Source organism: Centrocercus urophasianus, unplaced genomic scaffold, assembly GCF_019232065.1.
Source record: "Centrocercus urophasianus isolate 14NV4802_14NV808 unplaced genomic scaffold, USGS_Curo_1.0 seq_22, whole genome shotgun sequence".
NCBI lineage: Eukaryota > Metazoa > Chordata > Aves > Galliformes > Phasianidae > Centrocercus > Centrocercus urophasianus.
In genome coordinates this window covers 8,778,881-8,797,387 of record NW_024884778.1, presented here as the reverse complement: position 1 = coordinate 8,797,387, position 18,507 = coordinate 8,778,881, and the positions used below count along the sequence as shown (strand labels likewise).

At 45.2% G+C, this 18,507-nt stretch overlaps 1 protein-coding gene across 3 annotated transcripts in view; it reads right to left on the bottom strand.

Moving 5' to 3' along the window:
• GRIP2 (glutamate receptor interacting protein 2) overlaps nt 1-18,507 on the bottom strand; it is a 68,272-nt gene that overhangs the window by 12,675 nt on the left and 37,090 nt on the right. For all 3 annotated transcript variants that reach the window (XR_006169721.1, XR_006169722.1, XM_042823634.1), the window contains exons 13-19: nt 13,960-14,105; nt 13,238-13,318; nt 6,466-6,532; nt 5,542-5,687; nt 5,109-5,253; nt 1,312-1,451; nt 162-338 (exon numbers count right to left, since the gene is read on the bottom strand). Coding sequence is in view for 1 of the 3 variants with exons in the window: in XM_042823634.1 (XP_042679568.1) it covers nt 162-338; nt 1,312-1,451; nt 5,109-5,253; nt 5,542-5,687; nt 6,466-6,532; nt 13,238-13,318; nt 13,960-14,105 (902 nt within the window). In the remaining 2 variants the exon portion in view is untranslated. The remainder of the gene's footprint in view (nt 1-161; nt 339-1,311; nt 1,452-5,108; nt 5,254-5,541; nt 5,688-6,465; nt 6,533-13,237; nt 13,319-13,959; nt 14,106-18,507) is intronic.

Genomic DNA, 18,507 nt, shown 5'->3' with positions numbered 1-18,507 from the left:
ATGAATGCATTTTAAAATACATTTTGTTCCTTGCTGAAAGGGAGAAGCTGTGCTAGCACAGTCAGACCACAGCCTTTGGCTTACATTCAGTCTCCTGGCAGACTTGGAAGCTCTATCTGTCTTTGCCTTGGCCCACAGACCCATGAGAAAAGTCATCTTACCTTGGCTTCCATACCCAGCATCAATGCCGGAGCCGTCCCAGGACTCCATAGCACTGTCTACACTAGGAATAGTGGTAGAGTACATCTCAGACAGCTTGCTTGTTTTCTGGGAGTCCGTCAGTTCGTCTTCGGGGTCACTCACTTCATTTATACTCCCAGACTTCTTGGGATAGGATTCTGAAACCAGAATAAGTCACTTTAGAAGGCACAAGAACAAGACTCAGGGAAAGCCTTATGTTGCTGTGGGAGCAAGCTCAGGTACTCCAAGGCTCTTGAAGAACCTCTTCAGCTCTTCAAAGGTAACTGAGAAAGGCCTGTGCCAAACTTTCTATTCTAAGCAGTTTCCATTTTTCAAAGTTTCAGTGAGATTTCCACAACAACACAACTTGATACCAAACTATGGAGCTGAATTTTTAACCCCTCATCAAAGACTGAGCAATTTTGTACCAATTCAGGGCTGATCACCATCCAAAGAGCCTCCCACACAATCTCAAGACAACAGTGGAATTCCTGGGCCTTGTACTTTGAGACTGAATTTTCCTCTGATTACTGATGAGAAAACGGAAAGCTGAATGGCGATGATGAAGCTCTTCCCTTTTGTTATTTTAGTAATAACAGGCCCTTATTATCACTAGACCAAGTTCCCTTTCAGGTAAAAGCTATACAGGGAATGGTTTCTCAGCACAAGCATTCTTGTACTGAACATTACGAAGTCCTCATTGATTAAATATCCTGTCAGCTATCCACACCCTGGATCTCCAACTCATAGAACTTAGCTGGGATAAAAATGCTCACTGATAGCCTGCATTTGTCAATGAGAACAGATTATTTTACCACTATTCTAAAAGTCCCTATTTTCCAACCATTCAGAAGATTGCTCATCATGATTAACTGGCAATTACCTTGAAATCTCAATTACACCTGCTTCAATTCTCAGAACGATTAACGAGTCTCCAACTGGCACTTGCCTGTCAATTAATTCAGCAAGTGACTGTGACAGTTCTAAGTGTCAGAAGTGGAAAAAAGAGTATTTCATAGCAAGGATCGAGACACTTGGCTTCAGGGAATGAGATGGGGTTTCTTGAAAAGACCCTTCCGTGTGTAGGGTCTCCTGCAGACTCCCACCCCAAAGCAGGCTCCCCCAACTCACTCTCCATCTGTTTCTTGATCTTCAGCGTTACTGTCTCCCCTGCCATCTGCAGCAGGTGGATTGCTTCACTCAGTGGCTTGCCCTTGAGGCTCACATTATTGATTGCAAGTATTCGGTCACCGATGTGGATGGCTCCGGTTCTGGAGAGGAGAGGTGCTGTTAGGGACTTCATAGAGGCAATCCTCCTCAGGCCATTAAGCTGCTGCTTCAAGCAATAGCAAATTAACTCTCAACACTTTAAACATGTCTAGGTTTCCTCTTGGCATGCTGTATAATCCTGTTCATCAACACTACCGAGAATTTGGCTTACACCAGCTTTTGCCTGTATGTACATACATACAGGTACATGAACGTATGCCCACTTCAGTTTCTAGGACTCTTGAGAGCCGGACATCAAACCAGACTACATTTTAAACTCTTTAAAGTCATGGTGGGGGTGTACATGTATTGCCAGTGGAGCAGTGTCTACAGGTGGAACTGATGAGCAGGTTTCACAGGATGGACAGAAGACAAAGCTAAACTAACAAACTAACAAAAGACCCAGCTTAACACACACAGATTGTGTGGGTATAGATGAGCTGAGCAAGTTGCAAATCAGTTTATGATATCTTTTAAGTTCCCTCCAATGCTCCCTAATGCTGGCACGCAAGAGCAGCAATCCTTTCCTCCAGCACTGCTGCGATGTTCAGCTATCAGAGACCTTGCGTGATCAAGCCAGGAGATGCAAATCTGGACAGTCATATCTTTTTGCCCATGGCAACGTGCTTCTTTCCAAGGCTGTATCCAGTCCAAATTGGACTGCTGCTCCTGCAGAAGTGGGATCTCATACACTGTCAAGACAGCAGGCAAAACAACTCCTTGTGTTTCCCCCTAACATGCAACTTCAGAGGCATGCTGCTGCAAAATATCTACTACAAAACATCTTGGATGTGGTTTAGTGGGGAATATTGATGGTAGGTGGACTAGATGATCTTTTCAAACCTTAATCATTCCATGCTCGTATGATTTCACAGCACATAAATTAAACCAGGAAACCACACAACAACCAGGCAGGACTGCTCGCTCTGCTGCTGCTGAGATATTCAGATTGTCATAATGGTCCTGCACAGCCACTAGATGTCCGTATTGTCCCATCCTAATCAGCCCAAAAAAGCCCTCGGGGAAAACTAAAGTACTCCAAGTATAGATCACACTACAAACGGAGTATTTGTAGTTTCACCTACACAGTCAAAACCAAACCAAGCTGAACTGCTAGCACTTTAATACGACCCTTCCTGGCTGCAATGCCTTTGATTTGAGCCTCTGCCAGAGCGCTGAGCCAGGGCTGATCTCTCATGAACATTTCTCCCCACTGCCAGCCCCTGGACACCACCACTGCTCTGCAGGAGAACACAGAAAATATCAAAGAGATGTCACATCAAGGGGCTGGCAAAAAAAGTGAATCAATCCCCTCCACTGTCCACTGCATGCAGGTGGCAGGGATTTACCTTGGGCATGGGCAGAGTCCACACCCCTTCTCAACACATGCTGGTGCTGAGTACTCCTGGACAAAACCCTCCTGCAGCCTCCTCCTATATCTGTTTGACCAGGTGGCGTCAGAGAAGACTGCCAAGCTCTTGAAATCCTTCAAAATATCAGTGACTACTGAAAAATCACTTTTAGAGAACTATCAAACCTCAACCAAAAATGAACAGTATTGGTCCCTTCCCCACATAGACAAAAACAAGTCCCATGGCCAAGGGCAAAGTCACGCACAGGCACTGAAGGAAGGGAAACAGAGAAGCCATCACTTGACATCAACCCAACAGCCTGTGCTGCCTTTCTAGGTTTCTATAGGATGGGACATGTACAAGGAGAAAAATACTGAAGGTCAAGATAAAATCCAAGTCATCTGCATCTGAAGCCTTTTCAGCTAAGACAGCTTGTCACTGCTGTGACAGACATGTGACAGGTCCTAGAGGACAGCCTGCCTTCCCCAGCACAGAGCCGCAGTGCAGATTATCCCCCTGTGCCTCCCCAGGAATGCAGCCCCATCCCCATTTTAAGATGCCAGGATCCGGCGCACCCCACACCAGCACTGCTGAAACACATGCTGTGCTCCAGCAAAAGGCAGGCACAGCTTTAACTCCTGTCCTTCAGAAACCCATCACACCCTTCAGAGCCCAGCTAAGAGTGCCTCTGGCATGGAGCTGGGCACAGTTGATAGGAAAGACATAAATCAGGATAAAACTAGGAATATCCCTCTTCCTTTAGAAGGCCAAGCCAATCCTTTCTGCCAATCCCAGGAGAAAAATGTGCACCATCTCAGCAGACTATGCACCTTTCTGCAGACAGGCTTCATCCCAGCACTCCTCTCCCTGCAAGGAGCCAAGGTTACCAGGAGAAATCCCCGTGCCGCTCCATCCCCATGCTGCTCCTCGGCACAGGCACCACCATTTGTCAGCCTGCAATAGTGCTGCACAGCTCTGCTGCTCTCCTCAAAAGGCTTTTCATTCCTTGCTGTGTGCCAGTTCCTGATCAAAATTCAGCAGCACCGCAGCACTCGCCTGTGCTACGTTTCTCTGCAGAGCAGTCACCGATGCGCATCTGAGTTCGAAGGAAGAACAGCCACAGCACTGCAAAAGGAACTGGGAGCAACAAAGGTACAGAACTGCTTCCATTGCCTGGCAGCATCTGAGTTTCATGTTCTGAACCTCTCTTGTGCTGCCAGTACAGCGCAGCACCGTTATGTTGACAAACCTCAGATACTGCATGGGTAGTGTTCCCTAGGGAAAAAAGACTACATCCTGGTGGTGGACAGTGATACAAAATCCCCAAAGAGAAGAACCAAGTGCATCCCTTTTTCTTACTTATTTCTTGGTATTCTGTACCAAAGGAAAGCAATGGAAATGAGCGGCACTACGTGTACTAGGAGCTTGAGGAACCTGAGGCAGAAAGATGCACCAAACTGTATTATAGTTCAGCTCAGAAGGAGCTTGGTCTTCGAGCAGAAAGAACTGAAACACCAGAACAGAAAGCAAACTTCCACAACGTCCAGCATTTCACATCTATTTGTTCAGAGATTTTTTGCAGCACAGAGGAAAGCAACCCCATGAGAAGCATGAGTCAGGTCTGCTGGAGTCATCTCTTACAAGTCACAGCACCATACAGACAGAGTAATTAAGATACAGCGTATGACTCAGTTCCACCTTATATTCTCAGCAGTGTCCTGATCCTTTAAATCCCACACATGCATATATATTCAGACCCAGGCACACACAGAGACAACCTCCCTGGCTTCTAAAGGTAAATCTGCAGCTACCTTTATGCAGTACAAATGTCTGCTGCTCCGAGCAGTCCTACAGTGAGATTCCTTCATACAGAACAGACTGCAACCAGCAAGGACCAGAAGAGCCCTAAGATCTGTGGTTTCCGTAGGCCACACCACTGCCATGGCTATCAGCTGCAGTTTAGCAGCACATGAACATTGACTAGATGGATACAATGCTTTTCAGGGCAGGTAGGCACTCTCCCAGTGCAAGCCATGGCATAAAAGATCACAGACTAGGAAGCATCTCAGTGGAAAAGAGGCAGATGAATACATTCTCCCAGCTGCTGTGTGCAACCAACACTAGATCTGATTCTACCCTGCTTAAAACCTCTCTCACTGCCTCCCAAGGGCACAGTCTTGGCCACCCTACATGTCAAGCACATGGGTCTGAAATGCCAGATGGGCAGCATCACCCTGGACTCAAAGCTTTGCAAACATCAAAATCCCTTGCCACACTGATTTGACCCTTCTGACCCCCAAACCTCACCTTTCTGCCAGCCCTCTTTTTGTCAGGCCCGAAATGACAATGGGATCAAAGGGTTCCTCCGTCCCAGAGATGGTTATTCCCAAGGGACCACCATATCGCTTCAGTTCCACCGTGTAGATTATGGCACCGGTTGTCTCCTGCTCATCTGAAAGAGAAAACAGCAATGCAGTTTTTTATTTTGCCATATCAAAAAGGTCACAGGAAAGACTTGTAGCATTTAGAAGCACAAGCTTTCAGTCTTCAGCTGTGCTCATACCAAACAGGATTTTAACCTTCCAAACTCCATTTAAGGGCACAATAACAAAAATAGACTATAATCAATTGGAAAGTGGTGACCAGAGAGGCAGCAGCCCTTATCTTTGTTAGTCTGTACTACCTACTGGGAAATGTCATTAAAGTGGACAGGCACCAGTTTGCATCAGGATTTCTGTACCAGAGTTATCTTCATCCTTCCTAATCTTCAATTTGACCAGGTCTTCACATTGCCTTAAAATCTGCACAGCATCCTCCATTGAGCAATTGTCGAGTCGGATGTTATCAATGGCTAACAGCTTGTCTCCCGGCTCCAAGGTGCCAGTTCTATGTGGAAAGGAAAAGAAAACTGAAATGCATTTGTATTTGCCTTTCAGATCCTGCAATGCATTCAGTTCTGCAGTAGTGATGACAATATTAGCTTTTTTTTTTCCCCCCCCTCTCTTTGGTCTTTTCTGGTAAACAAGTACAAGCAGGGTCTGAGGCAATTATAATGTACAGAGAGGAAGTTCACATAGAGCATGTATCAGCACAGAACAAGACAGGCACATCAGCTTAATACTCTCACCTCTATGGATATATAGTCTGGGTAGCCTACAGCACTCAAAAATGTGAGTTTTCAGAAAAGGCAGAATATCTGTCAGTTAATGATCACACAAGCGAGTTCACTTAAAAACCAGCCCTTCATGAGTACTAAATTCCCCTGAAAGCCTTGCTAGGAGGTGTTAGAATCAGAGGAGCAGCCAAAAAAGGCTGAGTTATTGGCACAGATCTCCACCAGTGCCCACAATTCACTCGCTCAATTCATCCAGGCAGCAGCTGAAACACAGCAAACTATCTGAGGCATGGCATGTGCTCATAGATGTTAAACATCCAACTTCAGCAGACTTCTGAATCAGTGCCCCCACCATCCTCTCTATTAGCTTAACTTTTCATTCCAAACCCTACTGTGGTCAAAGAGAGACTTCTAGGCCTAGCATATGCTTGGATAATGGCAAAATCCATACCTCAGTGCTACATCACATGGGAATCTGTCTACCTAATCTCTTATTACTGGACTGGATATTTTGCCATAGGTTTAGCAGGTGGGAAATTGTGCACTCACCTATGTGCTACACTCCCCTTCTTGATGTCAGAGATGATCAAAGGCTCCCCAGGCTTTCTGCTCGCAGCTGCAAGAGACAAACAGGAGCAAAACTTAGCCTGCCATCTAAGATGGGAGAAGAAGTTGGGAGGAAAGAAAACATCCTCTAACAAAATGGTGCTTCACACTTGACTTTCAGGAAGCCACAACCAGGAGAAAAAAAGAAGTAAATCCCTGCAAATTCTTGTTGACTGCCCTCCCCTGATGTTGAAGTAAAAGAGGACAGGAAATTTTCAAGGTGAAAAACAATCCAGAAAAAAAAAAAAAAAATGTTTTCCATGGGGTTCAGCTACCCAGACCACTCTGTCATACAACCAGATAACTCCAGACTGCTCTCAGGCGGAGGAGGGGATTCCAATCCTCCTGTCCCCCCACCAGACTGTGAACATTTTCAGCCCATGAGAGATGCAAGCATGCATATCTGGGAGCATTTGCATTTTCCAATTTGCCTGCAGGACCTGCTGCTCTCTTGAGAAGCCCAAGAGGGATTTATGACTTGACTCCCTCCTGACCCCCCTGCTATCCATATAACAAACATACACCAAGAGCATAGTTCCCACCCTCTGTCACTCCCTCCAGCCTTGCTATGGGAACTGCACCACCTCGTTTAAGGCTGATGGAGCTTCTCAGCAAAAACTGCATGGGAAGGAAGAAAACCTCAAAGCATCTGAATGTATCGGGTGCAGGTCAGAGATTAAAATATCTGCAAGGTATGTGGCATCAATCACAGAGATCCACCTGCCTGAGCAAGAGCGAGAGGGTGCCCCAGAAAGTCAGACATAAAGGAATAAGCGCTTTTACTTGCCAACATCTCTGCTCTGGATTTTTCTATTTGTATTCATTTGTAAGATATAAAAACATACGTGCTATGCCTGTCACCTTTAAGGATACCCTCTCCCATATGTAACCAAACCTTCTCCACCAAACAGTGTGAAATGACTGCCAATCTCAGCTGCAACACAGCTGAGTGTAGAAGTTGGGTCAGAGCAGACCGTGACTGATTTCATAATAGCCATGGCAATGAGACTGCTGAATGATGAGGCACCTGGAGGAATTATTCTCCCCATGCCTTACCGGCTCACAGGCAGTTCCGATCTAGAAACCCACACGCAGCTTGCAGCTGTGGATCAAAGAGAAATGAATGGATCGTGGAGGTTCACCAAAAGCTCACAGCTGTATTCAATCTGTATTCAATGCACGGCCCAGCCAACCCATTCACCAATGTACGTCAAGAGGTGCGAAGGCTGACATGGCTAAAAATCAACACAGAAAGACCCACTCTGCCTGAGAAGGTCGCTTGTCATGGACAAACAGTGCACAGAAACATGCTGCTATCACTACTGCTGTTCTCTTTTTCAACACAGGATGTGTCTTTGGGGCTGGGAGAGGTGCCCAGGCACTGGTAGGAGTGGCAGTGATGGAGACTCAGCAGCTCGCAGGTGCTGAGCCCGGCACGCGGCGCTGCGTGCTTAATCGCGGCCTAGCCTGGTTCTGTCAAAACGATCCAGGTTTCCAGAAGTGCTTTTCACCGTGAGGTTTGTTTATTAGATTCAAAGCAGAGGCTGTGTGACAGAAGAGGGTTAGAGAGAACCACAGTGCTGGCAGAGAGGCTGGGGACAGCCACCCCTACACCTGACACAGCCAAACAGACTTCCTTCAGACCTGCTAAATGGAGGAGAAAGCACAATGGCATACCCTCTCCCTACCATCAGACTATCCAACCTGTGAACACACGATAGTCCTCTGTTTTAAATAACCATTCAGTCACTGGGTATGATATTGGAAGGCTTTACAAAGCCATCACTATTAGTCAGCACCCATGAGACTGACGGGTAAGTTAAAGGGACTTAATGAACAACCATTCTCTCTAGAGGCATAGGATTCAAAGAGAGAGAAATCTCAAAGCACTGAACAGTCGCTCCCTGTTCAATTTAAATACAGTAGTTACTAACTCCATTCATTCCCCTTTGGCATCCCAGTGCCCTTCCCCATGAACATCCAGCCTTGCCTCCAGGCCTTGTTCTCCCATCCAAAAGGGGAGATGGCAGCCAAGGAAAGAGGGGAAAGAGAGACATCACAACAGAGACAGAAGCTGTCCTGTAGATACTCGCACCATCTCCTCAGGAGGTCTGGTTGTAGCCCTCACCTGCCAGGACAAACCACTTGGGGTGCAAGTAAGCTCTTTTTCGGACGGATTTGTGGTTTTGGTGGGTTTGCCAGTACAGAAGACAGTTGAAATCCCCCCCCAGTGACCCAGAGAAAGCTCCATAAATCAACAGTTAGTGAAGGCAGAAACGTGGGGTGGGGGAGAAACTCACCATGAAACACTGCCTGGCGGTGCTGACAGGGCAGTGATAAAAAGGTGAATTGATCAATACTGTTATTTACTTTTTATAAATTGCTTTCAGTCTCTCGCCACCTCTGCTGGGATTCTGGCTCGCTCGGCATTTACTCTCTGATGGATGACAAGGCCAGAAACACATGTCCGTTCTGTGTTTTTAATAGAATGCATAATGACTTGCATTGGTAAATTATTCCCCTCCAAGGAGCACAAGCACATATCTCACACGCATCAGCGCTTCAACCGGTTATAAATGCCCTTCGTTATTGATCAAGCTGAGGCAGCACTCTGCCAACATGTAATTAAAGAAATTGTAATAACGCCAAGAAATACATTTAAGAAAGCAAACTCTTATAAAGGGGAAAAACAAACAAAATCTGAAACCCAATAATCTCAGAATAGCTAAGGAATGAGAAAAGGAATAAAAGCAAATCAAAATTGATTACAAAAAGCAGCAGTGACAATCTAGTCCCCAGGACCCAACTTTTTCCTCTACCCTTCATTAGTTTTAGCAGCTGGGTAAATTATGAGTGCCACCAGCAGGATGCTTACACCACCACAGATCTATATCCTTTCAAACCCTTCAGGTAGCAAAGCCTGAACAGAATACCTCACTTTGGTATAAGCATCACAGTGAATCAGTTGCAAATCTCTGCTTGTGATGTCGGCGAAGCTGTGGGGACACAGTGCTGCTCATGGACACACTGCCAGGCAAGTCCCAGGCTAATCCAGTGCCAGTAGAGCTGGACTGGGTCAGCTCACAGATTCCATCTTCTCACTAGGACAGTGATTACACCGCTTAAGAGACTTAAAGTTATCTGCCTATCCAAATTCCGGTTTTATCATCCACAAGCAGATAACAGTGCTTATTCCTTATCTGCGGTACTTCCCAGCAAGGGCACAGGAATTGATTTGTAAAGATATATAAAGGTAATTTGATAAACATGCTATATAAAGCATTAATGCACAGCTGACATGACAGGTAATTTCAGTGCCCGTTTAAGCAGCCCCAACACCCCCATGCCCTACAGTGAATTTCACATTTGGCCTTTGGAGGGGGTGAATGAGCAGACAAAAGAAGGAAAACAGAAAAGCTATCTTTCATGGAATCAACTACCATTTTCCAGAGGCTAACAGCAAGTGGATAACTAATTTGAAGAGGTCAGGCGTTGAACGCACAAGAAAACACGGCTATTCGCTTCTTGCTGTTAGGGATTTTAATTTGTGAGAGATTTACAGAAAAAAATCTACAAAGGGATAACTGTGTCACTAGAACTGAATGCAGCCAGAAAGATCAGAGCACTGCGTGCCGTGTGTTCTGCTAACGGAGCTGTGCGGTTCAGGCTAACGAGAGCCAGATCTTCACACCACTGTGTCAGAAACCTCACGTGGCACTTCTTTGCATCCCCACCACTCACAGCACCTCAGAGGTCTCTACAAACAACTGAACGTCACCACCCACACATCCCTGCACTCACCCCCAGCCAGGAGCAAGCCCCTCTGTAAACCCATAGCAAAACCAGCAAAATCTGACCTCCTCATACACAAACCTCTTGGGTTCCCAGCCCTTTTATGAGGCTTTCCGGCAGATTTATGCTTCCTCCAGCTGCTTTATATGAATTTTTTCGGCGCATCCATCAAGAACCCTGCTCTCCCCCACCTTTGCTCGGCCCATCTCCCGATTAGCTCTGAGAGTCACAGCACAGCAACAACTCGATTGGTTTTTATCTCTGTAGCACTTCTCTGATGAGGTCGTAACACTTCTTGCCTACTTGTCACAAACCTTCCCAAACTGAGGAATTAACCTCCAGTGGGCCTGCTGAAGCCAAGAGATAAAACTCAACAAAAACAACTCATGTTTCATATGATTTCCCGTTCATTGCAGAGGAGTTGGACTGGATGACCTTTAAGGGTCCATTCCAATACCAATGATTATGTGATATTTCATTTACAGTGTGCCATACTATGATATTTTAGAACAAACCCAAATCTGGATGTGGCCATGACAGTGCAGAGGGTCTTGTACTGATCCAACCAGTTTGTCACCTATTTAATCTGCTCGTTTCCACTTTAAGCAGCAGTTATATGCCTTCCTTTGATAGAAAGAAGCTATAAAAACTCTTTCTAGATCACAACAAACATTCAAGTTAGCACAAGTTGGAGGAACTGAGCAAAACAGAGAAGGGTTATTTTTATCTCTCCTCTCTGCTGCTTGCATCACACTCCTGCATGCACATCATGTCTCTGCAGGAGGTACTTACCATACATCTGCTTGCTTTCGTTCTGACGTTTGACACAGGAATATTTATCTGCCTGGTCAGATGCAGAGTGACAAAATGATGATATAATTCGCTAGGGTTCTTGTGGAAATAGGTTTATGGGGACTTATTCATGAAAGCAGAATTAGGATTCAACTTTCATCCTTGCTCCCGCATTTTCTGCTGCTATCTCTTGCTCTGTCTATAGATACAGTTTTAGTTTTGACTCACCAACAATGAAGTATAATCTTAGGTTTTCATGTTTTCATTACTTAAACAACGTCCTGTAAACATGTTCAACAATCAAAAAGATCAAATCTATTCCTTCATTCAGCTTAATCACTGACAGTGGGCATCTAACTACTTAAAACCCAGGGGTCGCTGTCTTTTTATTTAGCAGTGATTTCCAAAAAGAGTGTGAAATCGATTTTTTAAACACATTTCAAACGAAAATATTTTCAACATAAAAATATGTTTGAAGTGTAAATGCACATCCAAAGCAGATCCATTTAAGTGAGACTCCACAAATAAAAGTTCATATTCTTGCTAGCAACTTCCAGGTTCATTTTGCTCTCCGGTCCCAAATCAAATCTAAACTTTGAAGCTTAATAGGAGTGAAATCCTCTCCATGCTCAGGCCAGCAGATCCTTGCTACCAGATCCATCATCCTGGGTTTCCACCTGACATTGCAATGCCTACGCAGAAGGTGGGGAACGCAGTGTGAGCTCTGCCCCACTGGGTCCTGCTCTGCCTACAGTGACAGCCATTATGGACACTCCACTGCTTTTGGAAAGCACTCTGGTGTCTTCAAACAGTAAATACTAGCAAGCCAAACGTTACATGTTGTGAGTATTCACGTAGCACAAAATGGGGAAACTGGGAGAGGAAATGACAAAGTAATCACCCTGTAGATGTAGATGTCTATTCTGGGAAACAACCCACTTAGACCACAACATCTCCAATTAACTCAGCAACTAATGCTGCAAATGCCAAGAAGTAATTGCAAATAGCTTATCTACTTTAATGAAGCTTACTATTAAAGTGCTCTTAGCAACTCAGAGAGGTGATGGACACCCTGCCTCTGGAGACACCCAAGGTCAGGCTGGATGGGCTCTGAGCACCTGATGGAGCTGCTGGTGTCCCCATGCATTGCAGGGGGTTGGACCAGGGTTCCTTCCAACTCAAACGACTCTTCTGATTCTGTGGCTCCATGCCCCAGAGATAGCCCAGTCTGTGCTCCTGAGGGCTGAGACATAAGCTCCCATTACTGTATTTTCACAAGCTGCTTTGTCTGATCTGAGATACGGTAGGTGCCTCTAGGCATGGCCAATCTAAGATGATTCAACTCAGGTTACCCAGCAATGAAAGATATGACACCATTCACATACGCATACAGGAAAAATTACTGGTGCGAGTCATAAGAAGATTTCAGCATACCCGAAATTTGGGAAAGAATCACAGAATCATTAAAGTTGGAAAAGACTGCTAGGATCATCCAGTCCAACTGTCAACCTACCAACAGTACTGACCACTAGCATGTTCCTCAGTGCCACTTTACATCTCTTGAATACCTCCAGGGACAGTGACTGAACCACCTCCCTGTGCCAGTGCCTTCACTGCTCTTTCAGAGTTTTTCCAAATGTCCAGAATGCATGGATCTGCCTATGTCATCATCTCCTTACAGTGTCTTCCCCAGAGAGGCCAAAAGGTCTTCAAATTAGAATAGACTCCAAAACATAAACAAAGATAATCAACCAAGAGCTAGGAGAAAAGAAAGAGAAGAAAGAAAAAAGTTGATGCCTTGTTCCCTTGGAGCCCACCAAGGCCTGGAAATAAAAATAATATTGCTAATAACGTAGCACAATATTTAGTCTGTGGCACACAACAACTGCTCAGCTGCCCCTCAGAGAGGCATCCTTTGCTCTGACCCTTCAGCAGCTGCTTTTCTTCTGCAGTTGCCAGCTCTTGGAGGCAAAAGCCACACATCCAATTCAATTTGGAACAAACTGAAAGTGCTGTGAGCGCTACCAGAAAACCCCACATAATCTTTTTGTCTCTGCTGGGCCTCTCTGATGTGCCATGTTGGAAAGCAGTGGCTCTTGCAACTGCTAGTGCAAGGCTGAGCAATACTTACAGCTGATTGTAATTCCAAGCTCTACACCTCTTTTCTTGGGCAATTTAACATGGAAAGTGCCGCTGCTGGGTATGACAGACTCTATAAAACCAGAAACAGACAAAAAGAAAATAGGAGAAAAGAGTTTTCAGTGGCATGGATAGTTTCTTTGGAACCAAGAAAAAACAAGCCCATCAAACTCAGCTTTATAGGTTCAAATAAGGTTGTTATCTGAAGCCCTGAGGACTTCAGGTTAAAATCTGGATTCTCATTAAAAATACATGCCCTGAACATCAAGTGAATTGCTCATATCATGCTGTACTTCAAATCTGCGCCATCTTTGTCAATTAAAATGAAAAAACCCTTTTTCTTTTAATACAAGGCTGCACACTTCAGCCAATAGCTTCAGCTCCCTTCTTGCTTCAAGGCCACAGATTAGTACAAATATTCATATTAATGGTTGAATGCTTAAAGAGTAAGTGGCCTCTTCATCTACTCGCTATGATTCTCTCAGCCAAGTTGTGAGAAGAAGGCATTTATGGAAGGATGAAAGAAAGGACTCTTCACTTTAGTGCACATTAGAGAACAACAGAAAATGGGAAAGGCCCTCAAAGGGTCCTCTCAGTCTCTGCAGCCTAGCGAAAACCTCACATATTTTTGTAAGCACAATCCCTCCTACAGGTTAGCAAAAGCACTGGTAGAGTCCAGCAGGTGCTGAGGAGCCAGAAGTCCTTTGCAATTACCTGCAACATCAAATTCAATTTCGAGCACCACTTTGTTCGTCAGCGCAGCATCCCGCAGAAGCTGATTAGCTTCCTCCATAGTCCCGTCCTCAGTTGCAATGCCATTGATAGAAAGGACTCTGTCTCCCACTTGCAGCAGCCCACACCTGCAGTCCACATTGGGAAAAGAGGGAAAGGAGGCAGGGATAAAGGAGGAAAGAAGAAAAGAAATAACCCCACAGCCAGCCATGAGTTACTTTTTGACAGGTAAATCTGTTAGAACACAGAAAGTAGTGACAAATCCTGCAGCAGTGGCCCCAAACAGATGATAATTCATTCTGCAATGTGTGTCCCAGGGCCAGTACAGCCTGGAAGGTCGCAGGGCATGAAAGCATTGTGACTGGCTTCACCTCGACATATTTCACTCCCAAACAACATTTTTTGTCATATTTCCCGCAACTTCCAAAGAAAAAAAAACAACAAAACCTTCCTCTACTGAAAGCCAACACCATGGCCAAGACATGCAAGTGATAAATTGCAAGGACATGTGCCCTCCTACCCTACCTAATAGTATACATCTCGTTCTTTGTGCCTGCACCCACTGGAAACCACCTAATGGCACTGAAAATTGTGCAGAGTCCTCTGCTTAATACGCGGCTAATACTGAAGCTACAATCCAATGAACTCACTGAAACATCTCAGCAAATTGGATAATCATTTATCCCTTGTAATTGCATTTCTGGAAGCCAAATGTACATTGATACTGTGTTAACTGCCCTGAAAGGCCAATGTTTATTGGCACATGAACCACTATATTCACTGTCTACCCTCTTCTTCACCAGGAAGGCAATCCTGCACATTACCTCCTGCAGCTGCAATCTGAACTGCATGATGGCTCTACAAAGACAAGAGTTCCCCATGACTGGCCATGGGCAACAGGTTGTTCATTCTCATCCTCCTCCACATTCTTCATCAGAGTACATCTGTTCAGATTTTCCACTAGTCACCTATCTGGAAGGCTGTCCACTGACTTAGCTAAGCATGAGAAAGCACTGATCCATCATTAATGTAAGCTACAGTGTGATTTCCAAAATAGATTCAGAATTATGGGAACAAGATTCACCTCTGCATTTGGAGTTGTTTTACCACAAAGTTTTCCCTTAAAAGGATCAGCTATCCTGTTTTAAGCCTTCTCTAGAGAACCTTTATTCCCTTGCTGTTTAATGATCAAACAAATTCTTTGCCCTGACCTTTGCAGACATCAACTTTGTAGATATTTTATGAAAGACTGTTTATTTATTTTTACTGATCCTTTCATCCACTCTTTGTCACTCACACCTGTTGCCACTGTAAGAAAAGATGGTACTGCAGCTTCCGAGCACATGAAGGAAACATCAAAGGCAGTGGATACTGGCCGTATTATTCACCTCCAAACAACAGGATGTATATGAAAGGCCAGGTATCGAGACAAAAAACATTCACATCCAAACTGGAGAAAAATGCACAAACAACAGTTTTTGTCTGCAGCCCATCAAAAGCTCATATATGATTAAGTTTGGAGAGAGCCCAGGAAGGTTATCTTGTTAGTGGGAAGATATTAAACTTGAAACACATTCACTCTGCTGCCTGAGCTCATGCTACCCATGGAAAACGGCAGCTATTTTAAGAGATGTAAATTCAGAAGCGTTTGTTCAAGGAGACCTGGATTAGGACAGACAGCTCCACAGAGCATATGTGAATCCAACCTTGTGAATAACTTCATCATTTAATTACAGTCCTTTCCTGAGCTTGCAGATATATATGCTGCCACAAAACCACATTGGAAATACCAGCTCACAAATACGAAGGTGGTGACTGGCACAAGACAGAGGTCTCCTGCAGCACTGAGGGGTTTCTTGCTATGGTCACTATGCGCCATTGGGAAAGGAGGAACCAACACAGACATCACTTCATCATTTCAAGGAGGACACAACCTGTTTCAGCCACAAGGTCTGGGAGATTATGGGAACCTTTTACACAGCATCAAAGCAAACATTTACTGCCCATTCCACCACAGCTGCCCCCTCACAAAACATGGCACTTCTCCATTCAAGGTAGATTTGCTGCAGTGTTTTACAAGCTCTGTTACATGAGAAGAGTTTTATTTCTTTTAATACTGATTGAGTGGATCATGGTGGTCTAAATCCCAGTCTTGCAGGTTAATAAAAGTTTGTGAAGTGAAGCCGTAACCTCCTAGCTTCAACTACAAGAGTGAGAAGACTCGATGTGCCTTGTTAACTCTAGAATTTCACCATCAGTTTCCAACTGCCACGTGTCTCTGTGCTGGGAACAGGGCCCTGGAAGTCAAAGCTCCTGCAGACCTCTCCTTGGCTCTGCTGGGGGATCCTGCATGAAGTCCACAGAGAACTTCCCCAGATTGATGCACACATCTCAGAGATGGGCACTCTCTCGGGAGACCTCACAGAGTACTTCGAGATCATGGGGAGAACTGCTTTGAAATCAGAACAAGAGTTCAAGCATCTTCCACAGTGAGAGACAGCATTATGGATGTGTTGGAGTCCATGATGGGAAGATTTCCTTGGGATTGCAGAGATTTGCATTTTGTCATGACTATTTCCTTGGGCACAAAGACAGCAGCAGAATAGCAGAGGTGCCTTGCTCAACACTGAGCAGCACAAATTCAAGCTGTAGGCTGGGTGCGGGCTGAAGATTTCCTTCACTGTCATTAGTATGAGTGGTCACTCCAGCTGCAGAGCAAGCACATCACTGGCTGCAGAAAACAACGTGTGGTGCCCTTACACACCCCTGAGCTGACCTGTATGGATTAGAAGCACACATCCGTGCGTGTTTGTATATCTGTGCCTGTTTGACATCTGTGTGAGCACACTGATGGGTGAGTCACAGCCCCCAGAAGATGAAAGCTGTGCTGATAACATTACGCGGCTGCTGAACTTTCCTTTTGCAAACTCTTCACACTCAAAAGCCAGAAATATGATGATCAAACAGCTGTCTGAATAGAGCTAGGAAACATGTAACGCAGCAGGAAGCATTGATTTTGGATACTGAGATGGACAAGGCAGATATTCTTCCATTGCTGTCTATGACAGTGGAGGGAAGATGGACAGACAGCTGTTTGTTTGGAGGCAGGCAAGAAAGAAAGAAATGTGCTGTCCCATTTGACCCTCCCTGCTGATAACCAGGGACACACCACTGTCTCATTCCGATTCCGAAGGCTTCATTTTGCACCCAGGAAACAAAAACAGGGGTGGAGTGGGAAAGTCTGTTAGAGACAGGGATCAATAAAGTGTCTACCTTCCAGAGGGGAAAAACAGTCTAGGAAAGGAAGAAATACACTGCAGAGATTTAATCCCCAAATCAAATCCATACTGCAAACACAGACAGGATTGCTCCCTTCCACCACAAAGCAGAGGGCAGCACCCGGGGAAGTGCGAAACCTGCTGGGTGAGAGCCGTGAGGGAGAGAAGCGCGTAGCACATTGAGACAGGCCGGGCTGTGCCACGAGGCTTTGCTTTCAACCTGGCTTTGGCAAGGGGATAAAACAAAGCCAAGGCAGCTTGCAGCACATCTCCCTTCTCCCCTTGGGCAGCAGGCTTTGTTGCTGCCCGATTTATAGAAGAAATTCAATGCTTTGCATTGTGAGCCGACTTCACCCTGGTAATAGAGGATAAAAATCCAAAATGCCATCACTTTCATTGCTGTTTGAAAGCAAACAAACAAAAAGCATAAAAGGCTTTTAAAATCCCTCTTAACCTGCATCGCTTGGGACAATGCACTTTCCTATGCCAGTTCCACATTCCTGTGCTCCCTGCCTGGACTCGCACACTTGTGCTGCTCTCTACCACCCTGCCACAACCAGGGATGGCACAAGAAGGCAACACCAGTCCCACGCTAGGACCTGGTCTATCCAGCAAGAGTAACATCATTTGAGGGCATCTATACCAGCAAAGACTTTGGAAGAAGTTTAACCAGGGCTCCCATGCTGAGGTTCAGCCTCTGAAGGGCTCATTGCTCTCAGTACCCTCAGAGTCACACACAGCAGCAATGCTGCTCCCACATTCTGCTATTTTCCAGCATTTTATGCTATTTTTCCAGATCCTATACCAGAGCTCTCCTTGGTGGTTCAAAACTTTTAGGTCGATTTATGTAGCTGGATTCTGCTACAGCAAAACCAAGCAGATAACACTTTCCAGGGCTCACTCATATACCTTTTTTCCTCTTTCTGCAACCAGACAAAAGCTTTATCTTTCAATGAGAAAGAAGAAAGAAAAAAAAAAAAGCAAAACAAAAGGGATGGGAATGGTGCTCACACACAGTCACACACTCCCTCCTCTGAGAACAGCCTGGTGCCAAGACTTTCACCTGGGATGCGAGGGAGGCCGTGGTCAGCCGACGAGTGCAGAAATGGCAGTGACAGTAAACCATGCCCAGTGAAGAATGGGAGATATTACAAAGATGACAGTAAATATCTAAATGAGCCTCTGAGGAGAAAAAACAAACCAAACCATGAAATGGTCAGCAGCAGCACCATCAGCATCCAAGGGCAAGGTC